The 14970-nt window shown below is 52.1% G+C and overlaps 1 protein-coding gene across 1 annotated transcript; it reads left to right on the top strand.

Annotated features, from left to right (window-relative positions):
* Positions 1-4206: 4206 nt before the first annotated feature.
* Positions 4207-13936, top strand: USHBP1 (USH1 protein network component harmonin binding protein 1; the record flags this gene model as incomplete). Its single annotated transcript, XM_084249459.1, has 12 exons — positions 4207-4260; positions 4354-4502; positions 4728-5160; positions 8051-8176; positions 8907-9043; positions 9203-9343; positions 9870-10037; positions 10692-10941; positions 11832-12053; positions 13041-13147; positions 13353-13475; positions 13747-13936. The coding sequence occupies 12 exons, from the start codon at positions 4207-4209 to the stop codon at positions 13934-13936; spliced, it is 2100 nt and encodes a 699-aa protein (XP_084105585.1).
* Positions 13937-14970: the final 1034 nt, after the last annotated feature.

The following is a 14970-nucleotide window of genomic DNA, read 5'->3' as shown; positions in this document are numbered from 1 at the left end:
AGCCAGATTGAGTTGGGTTTTCTGTTACCTGAAATTGAAAAGGCTCTAATGAATAATGGAATAACAACCGCTCTGACTTTCCCCAATAGGCGCTCGGCGCCTAGAGGGTCTCTGCACAGGGAGGGCCGCGAATATGGGTATGACAGTTCCCTTTGAAGAAAGAAAAAACGTCAATGGAACAGCTGCCTATCTGGCCAATGGCTGCGAGTTGCCCAGGATGGTCTCTGACTATCTCGCAGTCCTTCACAACCTCTAGGGAAAGAAAGTCTGAGCTGCAACAAAAGGGATGGAGATTTGAAGAAACCAGACCTGAAGACGGAAGCCTCAAATGAAGCGACGGGCTGGACCTCTGGGACTGGGGAAGCTGGACCTCTCGTGATGACAGGGATGGGTCCCGCAAGCTTTCACCATCTAATTCTTCCTCACCGTAATCTGAGCCAGCCTCCAACTCGACTGCCGACAAGTCAGGGCGCCGCCATCTTCGCAGCCGGAAATGGCGCGTGCGGTCGCGAGGCCTCCTGGGAAATGTAGTTCAGAGGACTACAATGTCCGCGGGACGACGCGAGAGAGCCTTGGAAACTGATAGGCTGGGACTGTGTTGGGTGGGATTTGGAAAGTGATGGACAGGAAGTGAGGCGGGACCTTGAGTGTGATTGGCTAAAACAATAATAGCTTTCCTGTTTGTGGTTGCTGATAGGCTGGGACGAGACAGCGTGGAATAGGGTGTTCAAAGGAATAGAATGGAGAAGACCGAGCATGCAATCTGACAAATAAGTGGGACCGAGTTGGGCCCGGGGGAGGAGGCGTTTTTGATTGGTGATTGGTGAGATTAGTGGAGTTGGGGGGCGGGGTTTTGTAGACCTGACCCAAGTCCAAGGGTCACTCCCGGTTATTTATTTATACTCCTTACTTTACATATATTTGCAAAAATCAAAAAATACTATACCCTTTCTTCTTTATAGACACTTGTCCTCTTAGCCCAATTACCATTTTTTAATTTTTAAAAAATATTTATTTATGCATGCATGCAAAAGCTGTGGTGCTGGCCAGAGACGTGAGAGGGTTCACCAGAGACAGAGTGGGGAGCTGAACAGGCAGATCTACTGAAATACACTGCTGAGGGGAGCAGCGGGCAAGACTGGAGAGGTCTGCTGCACCATGTGGGTCACCTCCCTGGCAGGAGATCGAACTTGTGCTGCAGTGGCTGCAGATAGCTTCATACATAGTGCCTGCGCCATCAGGGAGGCCCCCAATTACCATTTTTAAAAAAGATTTATTTTGGGGTCTCCCCTGGTGGCGCAGGTGGTTGAGCACCACCCTGTGAAGCTGTCAGCAGCCTCTACAGTGCCGGTGCTATCCCGGCCAGCCCGTGAGGGTCCCACATGGCGCGGGCAGACCTCGCCTGTCTCGCCCGCTGCTCCCCTCAGCAGTGTGTTTCATCAGTCTGCCTGTTCTAGTCCCCCTTCTGTCTCTGGTGAATCCTCTCACCCTCCCGTGCATCTGTTCTGTACCCTGGTTCTTGTATAAATAAATAAATAAATCTTTTTTAAAAATAAAAGAAAATGTAAAAAAGATTTATTTTTAATTTATTTATGCATACAAGAACTGGGGTGTAAACCAGAATTGGGAGGGTGAGGGTGAGAGGATTCATCAGAGACACAGTGGGGAGCAGAACAGGAGAATCTACTGAAATACACTGCTGAGAGGAGCAGCGGGCAAGACAGGGCTGCACCATGTGGGTCAGCTCCCTGGCGGGGGTTCAAACTCATGTCACAGTGGCTGGCCATAGCTTCACAGCCCTGAGACTTTAACCCTTTGCACCACCATTACCATTTAAAAATCAATCTGAGGGGGCTCCCTGGAGTTCAATCCTCCGCCAAGGAGCTAACCCACATGGTACAGTCCTGCCTCTCCAGCTGCTCCCCTCAGCAGTGAATTTCAGTGAATCCGCCTGTTTTGCTCCCCACTCAGTCTCTGGTGAATCTTCTCACACCCCCACTCCCCAAACACCACTGGCCAATACCCCAGTTCTTGGATGCATAAATAAAATCAATCTTTAAAAATAAAAATCAATCTGAACCTTTGTTTCTTTACTTGTAAAATAGTTAAGCCTGCCTGCAGCAGCAGAACTCTGATTCAATGATAGGCAAGAGGGGCTGTGTAATTTGAACCTTGGAGGATGGAGAACTTGTGAGAAAAGCAAAAGGGGAAGCATTCTAGGCTGGAAGTAAAGGTCTGAAAGTTTGGAATAGCCTCGGAGAAGTGGTACATTTAACAGGTTGATATGAATGGAGCTGAGAGTGTGGATCAATCCCTCTGGGTACCCTCAAGTCAGAGAATTGCAGCTGCTCTCCCTATCACCTTTTTTACACAGAGAAGGAAGATTCAGCCTTCTAGGATCTGTCAGTGGGACCAAGAATATTCCTGCTGCTCCAGTCTCTACATAGTTTAAACCAATTGCAGAAGGGAGGGAAAGGTGTTTCAAGCAGAGATAACAACCTGGCCAAGGGCCCCAAGTTGTAAGAGAACCCTCAGCTGTCCTAAGAGGCGGCTCATCCTAGCTAAAGCATGGTGTATACATGGGTGCAGGTACTAGGCATGATTTTTAAGAACCTTGAACTCCATATTGAAGAGCTCCTAATGTCTCCCAAGGGCAATAGGGAGCGATGGAGGATATATGAATAAGAAAGGTGAATAGTGAGATCTCTGTCTGATGCCTGAGTAGAGAAGGGAGGAACTTTGGGGAGCTAACGAGGGGACTGGGCTGACCCAGGTGAAAGAGGGGAGTTTTGGGCATGACTATGGAGAGAGAGGAGAGGTCCATTAGAGGTGGATGTCGGAAAAATAGGCAGGATGAAGAGACCATCTAGGCTCTGAGGAATCTAGCATTTATGCAGGGTAAACAGCAGCTGGCATAGGAAGCAGAAATAGGACAGCCAGAAAAGGCATAAGGAGCAAGAGGAGGCGTTATAATTCAGTTGCCTGATGGTGCCTGGCCATGTGCAAATTGCTTGTTGAAATTCCCGTGAGACTATAGAAAAATGCTATAATTACATCCACCTCAGGAAACTAAGACTGGGGGGGGGCAGAGGTATCACTTGCTCAAGATTACCCATTCCAGATCTGTCTTAATTGGATGAGCACTGTGACTGACACTAAAGGGACAAGTGAATAAGTTCACAAAGGACCAGGTGACAAGCCTCAGCCCAGTGGAACATTCTGGCAATGAAGTCCAAGGGTTAGGGCCTCCCTGGTGGTGCAGGGGTTAAAGACACAGTGCTATCAAGCTACTGCCAGCCACTACAGCATGAATTCATCCCCTTGCCAGCCAGGGAGCTAACCGACATGTGCAGCAGACCTCTCCTGTCTCACCTGATCCTCCCCCCAGCAGTGTATTTCAGTAGATCTGCCTATTCTGCTCCCCACTCTGTCTCTAGTGCATCCTCTCACTCCCACACCTCTGGCCTACACTCCAGTTCTTGTATGCATAAATAAATAAATCTTTAAAAAAATAAATTATTAAAAAATATAAAAAAATAAAGTATAAGGGTCAGAGGTGGAGGAGCCATGGGCTGGGAAACTGTGATGAGGAGGGATTGGCATCTCAAGAGCTGGACACATATTCCCCATTGGGACCATAGGAAGCCACTGTCCTTGAAGAGGAAACTGCACAATAACAAGTCATGTGATGAGGGGAGGGGGCTTCCTGTTTCCTGGCCCCTCCCAGCCCAGTCTTGGCCAGCCCAGGCCTGAACAAGCAGTAGCCAGAGTGATCCTAAGAGAGTTCAGAGAATCAGGCCTCTGACCAAGGTACCCCCAGAAAGATAGAGAAAGAGAGTGAACTGAGGGGATCCAGCCCTCAGGATTGGGAACTCTAGTTCAGAAGGTCCCTGGGGGTGGAGAAGGGACTCTTGAAGTCCATGTCCAGATAGGGGAGGCAAGGGAGCAGAGGTATGAACCATAAAGGAGGCAGAGGAAGAGGGAAAGGACAGGGAAACCCTGAGAGGTAGTGAGCTGCCTGTCTAGGGTGGCATTCAAATGTGCCAAATCAGCATTTTCCCATTCAAGACCCTTCTGGAGGGAGAAATGCCCATTTCACAGAAGAGGAAATAAAGGCTACCATTTGCTCCAAACAACAAAGGCCAGATCAGGTTTTAACAGGTGAGGAAGGAGGAGGAGTCTAAGGACATTGATTTCTGGACAGCAATGAGCACCCGGGCAACACGGCCCCGAAGCCGGCGAGGGAGGCACGCCCTGCCTGTAAGTGTCACCTCTCTCTGCACACCCAGCTCTGTGAGACCCCAGGGTCCAGCCCTGCCTGGCTTAGAGCTGGGCCCTGGGGTTCATTTGCAGGCTGAGCTGGACCCTGTGGAGGAGAGTTCAGAGGAGGCAGAGGCAGCCAGCGGCAGCTCTGAGCTGGGCCCTGCACCATTACAGGAGGGCTGCAAGCTGGACCTGCCAGCCCCTGAGGCAAAGGCTGGAGGGCAGAGCCTGGGCAGCAGGTAAGGCACTCTAAGTCTCTGCCCCCCACTCCAGCTCTGGCACATTTCCCCTCCTCCCCCATGGATCTGCCTGTCCTTTCCCTGTTTACACACCCACACCATGGCTCCCTGTTGTCCTCCTCTGCCTGAATTTCATAGGCCTGCATGATGCAGCCTTGGTCCCTGTGTGCCAGCCACCCCAGCTAACTCCATTTCTAAAACTTTCCATCTCTCATCACTTCATAGGACTAACGAAGAAGCAGGCGGGGATGCTAAGAAGGACCTTGCCTCTGCCCCCAAAGGGCCCCATGAGGCCACAGAAGGAGCCCACCAGGCCCCAGAGGCAGCCCACCAGAACAAGGAGACTGTCCCCCTGGAGCCTGGGGACGTGTTTCAGACTTTGCATCGAGCTCTGAGCTCCCTGGAGGCCACTGCTGCAGCCTGGCGCCTCCAGAACCAGAGCTGCCCTGGGCCCATGGAGGTGGAGGGCAGAGATGAGGGAGGACCAAGGCTGTGCATGGAGCAGGAGAGGGCAGGGGGTTACCAGCGGGAGGCGGCCCGCCTAGCAGAGAGAAATGCCTGGTTGCGCCTGGCCCTCAGCAGCCGTGAGAGTGAGCTTGCCAGAACGCAGGTCTCCCTGCAGGCTACCCAGACCGAGAAGGAAGAGCTGCAGAGAGAGGTGAGTGGGGAAGGCTGCTTCCCAGGGCCCCTTGTCTGAGGGAGGAGGCAGGCCAGTACAGGCAACGTTCAACTGTTCTTCAAAAAAACATGTATGGAGCACTGACAGTTGAGTTCCAGACAGGGGTCCCTTGCACTCATATTTAAGGTGACCAGAGAGGTCCACCTAAGAGGTGACACTTGTATAAAAATCACAGAGGAAGTAGTGGTGCAAGGTTCTAGGGAAGAACATTTTGGGCAGACGAAACAGTCACTGCAAAGACCCTGAGGTGGGAATGTGATCTGCATTTCCAAGGAACAGCGTGGAGGCCTGTGTGGTGGTGAATGGGAGGAGAACAGGGCAGGGAGTAGAACAGGGCAGGAAGCTGACGGGTGGGGAGCCCGGCAGGGTCTTGTGGGAGGATTTGAACTTTTGCTCTGAGTGAGGTGGGAGCCTTTGAGGATTCTGATCAGGGGATTGGTGGGGACCTGACACAGCATTCACTGACGCCCTCTGGCGGTCCTGTAAGGAATAGCCTGTGGGGAAGCGAGGTCCAAGACGTGGCTCTGGTCTTAATTTGGAGGCAAAAACACTGAAAGAGGGACCTCCCTGGTGGCGCAAGGGGTTAAGCGAAGCACTGTGAAGCGATCCGCAGCGAATGCAGCAGGAGTTCAATCCGGGGCCGGTCAGGGAACTACCCACACGGCGCAGCAGGACCTCTCTCTTGCCTGCTACTCCCCTCAGCAGTGTATTTCAGATCCGCCTGTTCTGTTGCCCCTCTGTCTCTGGTGAATTCTCTCAGCCCGCCGCACCTATGGCCTGTACCCCAGTTCTTGTATGCATAAATAAATAAATATTTAAAGAAAAAAAAAAAAAGACTGAAGGAGAAAGATGGGAAGGCTGTTGTGGCAGGGGGTGGGGGGAATGACCAGAAGCTGTTGGGCCCTGACACCCATATAGGGACCATTCTCTGTCCGAATTCAGAGCTGGGGAAGTCCTCAGGATGGGAGGGACACATTTGGACATGCTCAGCATCTACATGGAATCTAAAACAATGAGGATGAATGAGATTTCAGGACCAAATGGCAAGACTGGGAGCCCAGCGCAAGGGATGGGGCCCATGTCCCCTGTTAGGAAAAAGAAGTCTTTTTTTTTTCTTCCATTCCCTCCCATGGTGGCCCCTCTTGCAATCACCAATCAGTTCTCAATATCTGGTAGATCTTTTTGTTGTTGTTCATTTATTTTTATTTATTTATTTTTTAAGATTTATTTATTTATGGGGCTTCTCTGGTGGCACAAGGGGTTAAGACAGAACCTATGAAGCTGTCTGCAGCCACTGCAGCACGAGTTTTATCCCCAGCCAGGGAGAAACCCACATGGTGCAGCAGACTTCTCCTGTCTCACCCCGCTGCTCCCTCAGCAGTGTGTTTCAAGAGATCTGCCTGTTCTGCTCCCCACTCTGTCTCTGGTGAATCCTCTCACCCTCCACACCTCTGGCCTGTACTCCAGTTCTTGTATGCATAAATAAATAAATCTTTTTTTTTAAAGAGAGAGATGGGAATACAATAATAAATAAATAAATACATCTTTTTTTTTTAAAAAAAAAGATGTATTTATTCATACAAGAGCTGGGGTACAGGCCAGAGGTGTGTGTGAGGGGGGGGGTGACAGGATTCACCAGAGACAGTGTGGGGAGCAAAACAGGCAGACTGACTGAAATACACTGCTGAGGGGAGCAGGAGAGGTCTGCTGCACCAAGTGGGTAGCTCCCTGGCGGGCCGGGGATCAAACTTGTGCTGCAGAGGATGCGGACAGCCTCACAGCACTGTGCTAACCCCCCTGCGCCAGCTGGGAGGCCCATTTAGTTTTATATTTTTAAGATTTTTTTTGTTTATTTATGCATACAAGAAATGGAGTGTAGGCCAGAGGTGCAAGGTGTGAGAGGATTCACTAGAGACAGAGAGGGGAACAGAAAATGCAGATTGAGTGAAATACATTGCTGAGGGGAGCAGCAGGCAAGGCGGGAGAGGTCTGCTGAGCCATGGGGGTTTCTTCCTGGTCGGGGATTGAATTCATGCTGCAGTGGCTGGCGATAGCTTGATAGCGATGTCTTTAACCCCTGTGCCACCAGGGAGGCCCAGTTCTGCCAACATATAAGATGTGTGGTACAGTCTATATGCCCTTCTTTGTCGATTGAAACGTTATGCAGTGTGTTACTCTATACTACATTATCTTTTTTTTTTTTAGAGGCATGTTTTTATTTATTTGTTTATTTGTTTGTTTTGTTTATTTGTACATGCACGGGGTACAGTCAGAAGCGTGGGAGTGTGAGAGAATTCACAAGAGCGGGGAGCAGAGCAGGCAGAAGGACCGAAGTACACTGCTGAGGGGAGCGGCGGGCGGCAGGAGAGGTCTGCGCGCCATGTGGGACCCTCCTCTGGTGGCCGGGGAGCAGCCGGGGATCGAACTGGCGCTGCAGGGGCTGCGGGCAGCTTCGCAACCCAGCGCTCAACCGCTGCGCCACTGGGGAGGCCCTATACTACATTATCTTTATCCATTGACCCATCAATGGGCACAATGCTTCCATTCTTGGCTATTGTGAAGATGCTGCAATGAACTTGGGGATACAGATATCTTTTCGAGTTAGTGCTTTCACTTCTTTCGGATAAAATATCTAGAACTGGAATAGCTGAAACTCCGCACTGTTTTTCACAGTAGCTCTACTACCTTACATTCCCATCAATAGTCAAGTGACTGAATGCCTTGCCCAACATGGTGAGGGAGTTGGCATGAGTAGGTGAGGCTCCTGCCTTCCAGGTGGGACTCTTGCCACTGCTTCTGGAACAGGTCTTAGGAAGGGCTGGCAGGTGGTTGGAGCTCCCAGGTCTTATATTCCCCAGTCTTTCCCCAGGTCCAGGAGCTACAAGATTCTTTGCTGAAGCTGGAGCCCTTCCCACCTCCCTCCCAAGGCCAAGCAGGTGGCTCAGGCAGTGGTTCTAGCAGCTCTGGGGCAGACGGAGAACCCTGGGGGACTCAGGTGAGTGTGGGAGACTAAAAGCCATGATTTTTTTTTTAAAGATTTATTTATTTATGCATACAAGAGCTGGGGTACAGGCCAGAGGTGAGAGGATTCACCAGCGACAGAGTGGGGAACAGAACAGGCGGATCTACTGAAATACACTGCTGAGGGGAGCAGTGGGCGAGACAGGAGAGGTCTGCTGCACCATGTGGGTTGCTCCCTGGTGGGCCGGGGATCGAACTTGTGCTGCAGAGGCTGCGGATAGCTTCATAGGTTGCATCTTAACCCCTTGCACCACCAGGGAGGCCCTAAAAGCCATGATCTTGAGAGCCTTAAGGTTTGGGATGAGATTCAAATCCTGGCAAGGGGTTGGAGGCCTCCCTAGTGGTGCAGGGGTTAAAGAAAGAGCTATCAAGCTATCACCAGCCACTGCAACACGAGCTCGATCCCTGGGCAGGGAGGTGACCCACATGGCACAGTAGAGCTCTCCTGTCTCGCCCACTTCTCCCCTCAGCAGTGTATTTCACTCAATCTGCCTGTTCTTCTCCCCGCTCTGTCTCTGGTGAATCCTCTCACCACCCTCCCACATCTCTGGCCTACACCCCAGCTTTGTGTACATAAATAAATAAATCTTAAAAAAAAAATCCTGGCAAGGGGACCCAATAGCTTCTGGGGATGGAAAAGGCCTAAATCTAAACCATGCTGGCCTCTGACAACCTGGGTGAATCCAGTCCTTTCTTCCTACTAGGACCCCTTCTCCCTCGCTCACCCCCTGCTCCGGCGTCTCCGCAGTGACTCCAGCACTCAGATGGCTGGTCCTCTTCCCTCCCAGTCTCTTGCCCCTGAGGTGCACATCATGGAAGCCCAGATGGAGCAGCTCCGGGGGTAAGAGCCACAAATGCTAAGCTCATAAGTACACCAGCACCTCCCCAGCTGGGAGGTCAGGAGTCTGGAGCTGGAGCAGAAATAGAGAAGAGGGTGAAAATCAGGTACTGACTGCCCGGTTAGGGACTCACTTTCCCTTTTGCCCACCTTCGGAGGCAGGAGCATTGAGAAACTCAAATGCTTCAACCGTCTGCTGTCAGCTGTGCTCCAGGGATACAAGGGCCGGTGTGAGGGCCTCAGCATGCAGCTGGACCAGCGGGAGGCAGAGGCTACTGCACTGCAGCTGGCCTTGCAGTACAGGTCTGTGTGTCTGCCTGTTGATGATGTCGGGTTGGGCAGGGAATGTTACTCAGATCCACAGAAAAAGGCAGGGTGCTCGCTTCCCCCAATCATAGAAATTAAGGCAATTTATGGGCCTCCCCGGTGGTGCAGGAGGTTGAGCGCAGTGCTGTGAAGCTGTCCGCAGCCTCTGCAGTGTGGGTTCAATCCCAGCCGGCCAGGGAGCTATCCACATGGTGCAGCAGACCTCTTCTGCCTCGCCTGCTGCTCCCCTCAGCAGTGTATTTCAGTCAGTCCTCCTGTTCTGTTACCCACTCTGCCTCTGGTGAATCCTCTCACCCTCCCGCGCATCTGGCCTGTACCCGGGTTCTTGTATACATGAATAAATAAATGCTAAAAAAAAAAGAAGAAATGAAGGCAATTTTAGGCCAAGGGTGCTGAAGCAGTGTGCATGCTCATGAGGGTAGGAGTGGAGAGAGGAGTGAGGGGTCCAGGGTGGGGATGTCACCTATACAGCAAGACAGGTGAGCAAGAATCTGTCCCACAGCGAGAACTGTGAAGAGGCATATGGAGCCCTGCTCACTCTCCAAGAGGTGGACTCAGGAGCAGAAGTTCCCGTGGGAGATATGGAGGCAGCTGAGACGGAAGCTCAAAGGCTGCTGGCACAAGAGAAGGATTCCCTGGATGGACAAACACTACTGGATCCACAGCCCAGGTATCCCTGGAAGTCTGGGATACTGGTGGGTCAGTGAGGAGGGTCCTGATTGAAGAAAGAGGCTGTCAGAGCTAGTGTGTTGGGGGGGGGGTGGCATTACTCACCATGGGGGGCAGGAAGCCTGACTAGAGTGGCCTGGTTGCTGCTTAACAACATTGGCTTGGTGATTGACAGCCATTGGGATGGGTATTGGACCACAAGCTTTTTCATGAAGGCGGATGATGGCAGCCCTTTGATTAGAACTGACTGTGATGGTGCTTCATGGTTTGACCTGATGTTGGTGCCTACTCTGGCTGGCATGATGCTGCCAAACAGGGTTCACAAATTGAGCAAATGTGCCTGTTGGGTTGACTTGAGGGCATCAACCACATTGTAATGAGTGATGGTGCTTATTGGTTTGGTGTGATGTCTACCATGTTGACATGAGGAATGGTGCCTGTTGGTGCACTGGCATTCAAAATGTTACCCTGATGGATGATGTGCCCACTGGGGTTTACATTATGGAACCCACTACTTTGGTATGACAGTGCCCAACAGAGATACCATGTGATCCATCATGGTAAGATTGAAGATAATGGAGCCCACTAGAATAGGCATGAAGTCATCACAACCATGCTCACCAGTATTGACATAGACCCCTCTTGTTTCTTGTAGCACAGAGGGTAGCAGTGTGGATAGGCCCACACCACAGGAGGTGGTTTCCCAGCTCCGAGGCTATGTCCAGCGTCTCCAGGAGCGCCGAGCTCTGGTGAAGATTCCCCCAGAGCCAGGCCCCACCCTGGCACCCATGTCCACCATACCCCGTGCAGAAGCCATGGTGCAAGCCATTCTGGGGTCCCAGCCTGGCCCATCTCTGCCCCAGCTGGAGAAGATGCAGATCCAGCAAGACCTGGCAGCCACACGGGTATACATGAGCAGTGGCTATGTGTTAGTCTTTCTTGGTGGGACAAAACCACTGCTGAAACTGAGAGGGATGTGATTGAGGGACCAAGCAGCAAAGGAATGCTTTGCTAGGTTGAGGGCAGGCTTCCTAGAGGAAGAGGAATTGGAGTTAGAGTTTTGAAGGGTGAACAGGAGTTTTTCTCAGAAATTCAGTTTCTCCTCGGGCTCTGAATCTGGCTTTCCACAATTCCCTTCCTATAGAAAAAAAGATGAGAGCCCAAAACCTGCTCTAAAAGGGAGCTATGCTCTCTGCTTACCACCAACACCACCACCAGGACATGTTCTGGGGGGGGGGGGGAGGCGGGTTTAGCCTGCAAGAAAGACCTGAGGTTCTGGGTTTGGAGAAACTCCAGACACTTCCATAGAGCTGCTACTTGACTTTTTCTAAGATAATTCTTTCTCTGAACTGCCATTTGTACAGCTATAGTTATTTTTTTTTAAGATTTATTTATTTATGCACACAAGAGCTGGGGTGTAGGCCAGAGGTGCAAGGGCTAAAGAGGATTCACCAGAGACAGAGTGGGGAGCAGAACAGGCAGATTGACAGAAATACACTGCTGAGGGGAGTAGTGGGTGAGACACGAGAGGTCTGCTGGGCCATGTGGGTCAGCTCCCAGCCTGGGGATCGAACTCATGCCTCAGTGACTGCCAATAGATTGATAGTGCTGAGACTTAACCTCTTGTGCACAGCTATAGTTTTTACATGAGAATGATATTTCCTATGATGCAAGGTCATGGTGAGGGTCTGAGTTCATGCTTAACCAGCCATCAGTGGGTGCCTCCTGAGACCTCACTTTCCCCAGTAGCTGGTCCTAGAGAAACAGACTCTCTGTCTTCTCTTTGGTCCCTCAGGAGACCCTGGCAGACTTGATGCTGCAGCTACAGCTTGTGCGGCGTGAGAAGCGGGGCCTGGAGCTGCGGGAGGCTGCCCTCAGAGCCCAGGGGCCAGCCCACATGCTTCTGCTGGAGCAGCTGCGCTGGGAGCTGGCACAACTCCAGACTGGTGGGGCCAACAGCAGTGGTGGAGACAGCAGTGGAGGAGGGAGCAGCAGAGATGAGGAGGAGTGGTCTCAGGTGAGCAGCGCTGCTAGGAACAGGCAGGGATGGCAGGGCACTGTTGACTCTATGGCCCTGGTCAGTTGGCCCCTCTGAGCTTTGGGTTCCTTTTCTACATAAAATAAGGAGTTGGATACTCAAACTGCATTTCAAAGCTCACATTTGTACTTTGGGGGTTCTTTCTTTCTTTTTTAAAGATTTATTGATTGATTGATTGATTGATACATACATAAAAGCACTGGGTAGTCAGAAGCACGGGAGGGTGAGAGAATCCACCAGAGCCAGAGCGGGGAGCAGAGCAGGCAGAAGGACCGAAGTACACTGCTGAGGGGAGCAGCGGGCAGCAGGAGAGGCCTGCGCACCACGTGGGATCCTCCTCTGATGGCCGGGGAGCAGCCGGGGATCGAACCGGCACTGCAGAGGCCGCGGGCAGCTCCGCAACTCAGCACCCAACCGCTGTGCCACCGGGGAGGCCCCTGAGGGTTCTTTCTTTGGGGATATTGAGCCCAATAAGCCCCAGAGGGTTTGGTGTCTTCCACTCAAACCTGGATCTCCTCCTTCCCACCCCAGGGCGTGTTCATACTCTCTCCCTTCCACATGCCAACAGCCTCATCCTATACTTCATCTCTTCATAAATTTGGGTCCTCCCTGGGCCTTGCTTTTGTCCCTTCCTGTCTAGTTAGACAGATTAAAGCCTTCAGTGGCTTTTGGAGCCCTTTGAATTCTCTCTCCTCCCATTATACGTGCAGTGCCGCTGCAGGCAACATGGGTCATGTCCCTCTGTCTAATGAAGTCCTCGACTTCTTCCAGGTCTGACTCAGACATTCTCTCTTCCAGGACAGACTTCAGATGTAATCCTGTTATTTACTTCCTCATTAGGGAGTAATTTTATCTTATTGGGGTATCTCCCCACACTAATAGAGGCAATTTCAGCATCCAGTGTGGTTGGCTAAGCATATACTCAGCCTGGGTCAGGGACACTTTCCTCCCTTATGCTTCCCACAGGGTCCTCTTGCTGTCCCCAGTGGGAGCAGGGGCATTGATGGAGGCCAGGCAAGCAAAGTGAAGGAACCAGAGGAGCTAGCCCAGGAACTGTCGGCATCGCTCACCCGGTGTGTGCTTAGATCTCGGGTGGGGGCTGGATGGCTTGCGGTGGTGGGCACATGCGAGTCTGTGGGGTCCTATTCTGCATGGGAGGACCGGGTATACACCTGAGTGCACATGTGTTTACACAGGAACACCTTGGGTAGGTGGGTGGGAAGAGGGAAGACAGATTGGTTGTGGCTCTGAGCCCCTCTACCCCTATCCCTGCATTAGGGCTCTGAGTCTGCGGGAGCAACTGCAGTCTCTTCGGGAAGAGCTGGAAAAGGTGGCTCAGAAGGGACGAACCAGACATGCTCAGAGTGCTGAGTTGAACAGTGATTTATGCAAGGCTCACAGGTGGGTCCCCCTCCCTTGTACCTCTGCTGGTGACTACAGAAACAACCTGGCTTTCTCTGGGCTTCAGTTTCCCCCCTGTAAGACAGGTGATAGTTTAATTTATCCCCTTCCCCCGACCTCCCCAACCTCACCTTCTCTGATCCCCAGGCCCTGGTGGTGGGACCCCAGGAAGACCCAGTCTCACACAGCTCCTGTCTGGGGCCAGGAGTACATAGCTCCTGGGGGTGGGATGGGGAAATGTTTTACTGGCTAAGCCCCCTACCTCCTCCAGCTCCTTGGTCCTGGCTTTCCGCGGAGCACATCGGAAGCAGGAGGAACAACGGAAGAAGCTGGAGCAGCAGTTGGCACTAATGGAGGCCCAACAGGCAGAGGAGTTGGCAGGCTTAGAAGCCATTGCAAGGGCCCTGGGGAGGCCCAGATCACCCCCTCTGCCTTCCCAGTCAGGGGAGACCTTTCTGTAGGTCCTGCACCTGGCCATGTCAGGACATGCTACAGTTGTGGCAGGCCATGTCATAAACTATCCTGGAGTGGTGTTATGTCATGTGGCATGACTTTGCATGTTTAGGTATGTTTGGCATCATGGAACTGATGAACCTGGGTGTCTGATGGGAGGTGACCAGGCACTGGAGATAGATTCAGGGTCTCTAACCTGGTGCTATGTGGCTTGTGAAGGTGAACATACCAGAGGCAGTCTGGCCTGTGGCAACAGGATCTGTGGTGTTGGAGAGAGTCAGGGGTCAGTGAGGTGACATAGCCAGAGCTGAGATCCCAACTCTCATCTGTCTCCATAGCCCTGGGAGGGGCCCCTGGGAACAGGGCACACTTTCCCTCACCCACCACCTTCCCAGGAAGATGCTGGATTTGGTGCTTCCAAAAGGAAGATGCCATATCCCAGAAGAAAGACAGAGACCAGAATGGTTTGGGGTATAGAACTTCTACTGGAAGAGCTCACTCCAGGGTGGAGGACTAGGCAGCGGCTTTAGAACTTGCACTGGAAGAATGTGTAGCTTAGGTGCAGGGCTTCTGGTGGGTGGCATCTGGGACCCTGCAAGTGGGAACTCAGGAGCGGGCAATGAGTTTTTTTGTGGCCCTACAAGGACTGGAGGAGCCCATGCCAGGGGGAGAGGTTCAGGCTTTCACTTGTGGGAGGTGGAGTTGAGGGAGGTGTTAGTTTCAGGTTAATACAGGCAACTGATTAGCGTTATATTTGAATAGGCCACACCTTCCAGCTCTCTACTGGGGTTCAGACAGATCTAGAAGTTGGAGGCGGGGTACCGCTGGGAGCCACCCAGTAGAGCCCAGATTAGTAGCCTGCTGTCCCCTCCTCAGCGGTAGCTGAAACCCAAGATGGGGATTAGAAAGGCATTTGTCCCAGCCTGTGGGGGGTGGGGGGTGGGAGGCGTTTTCCTGGTCGCACCTGTGCAGGTGTGTGCTGGGGTGGCTGGTGGGGGCAAGGTGAGCCGCCACTCAGCAACCTGGACTCAACCCGGACTTC

This window comes from Talpa europaea (genome assembly GCF_964194135.1).
Source record: "Talpa europaea genome assembly, chromosome: 12".
NCBI classification, from domain to species: Eukaryota; Metazoa; Chordata; class Mammalia; order Eulipotyphla; family Talpidae; genus Talpa; species Talpa europaea.
This window is presented reverse-complemented; position numbering and strand designations above follow the sequence as displayed.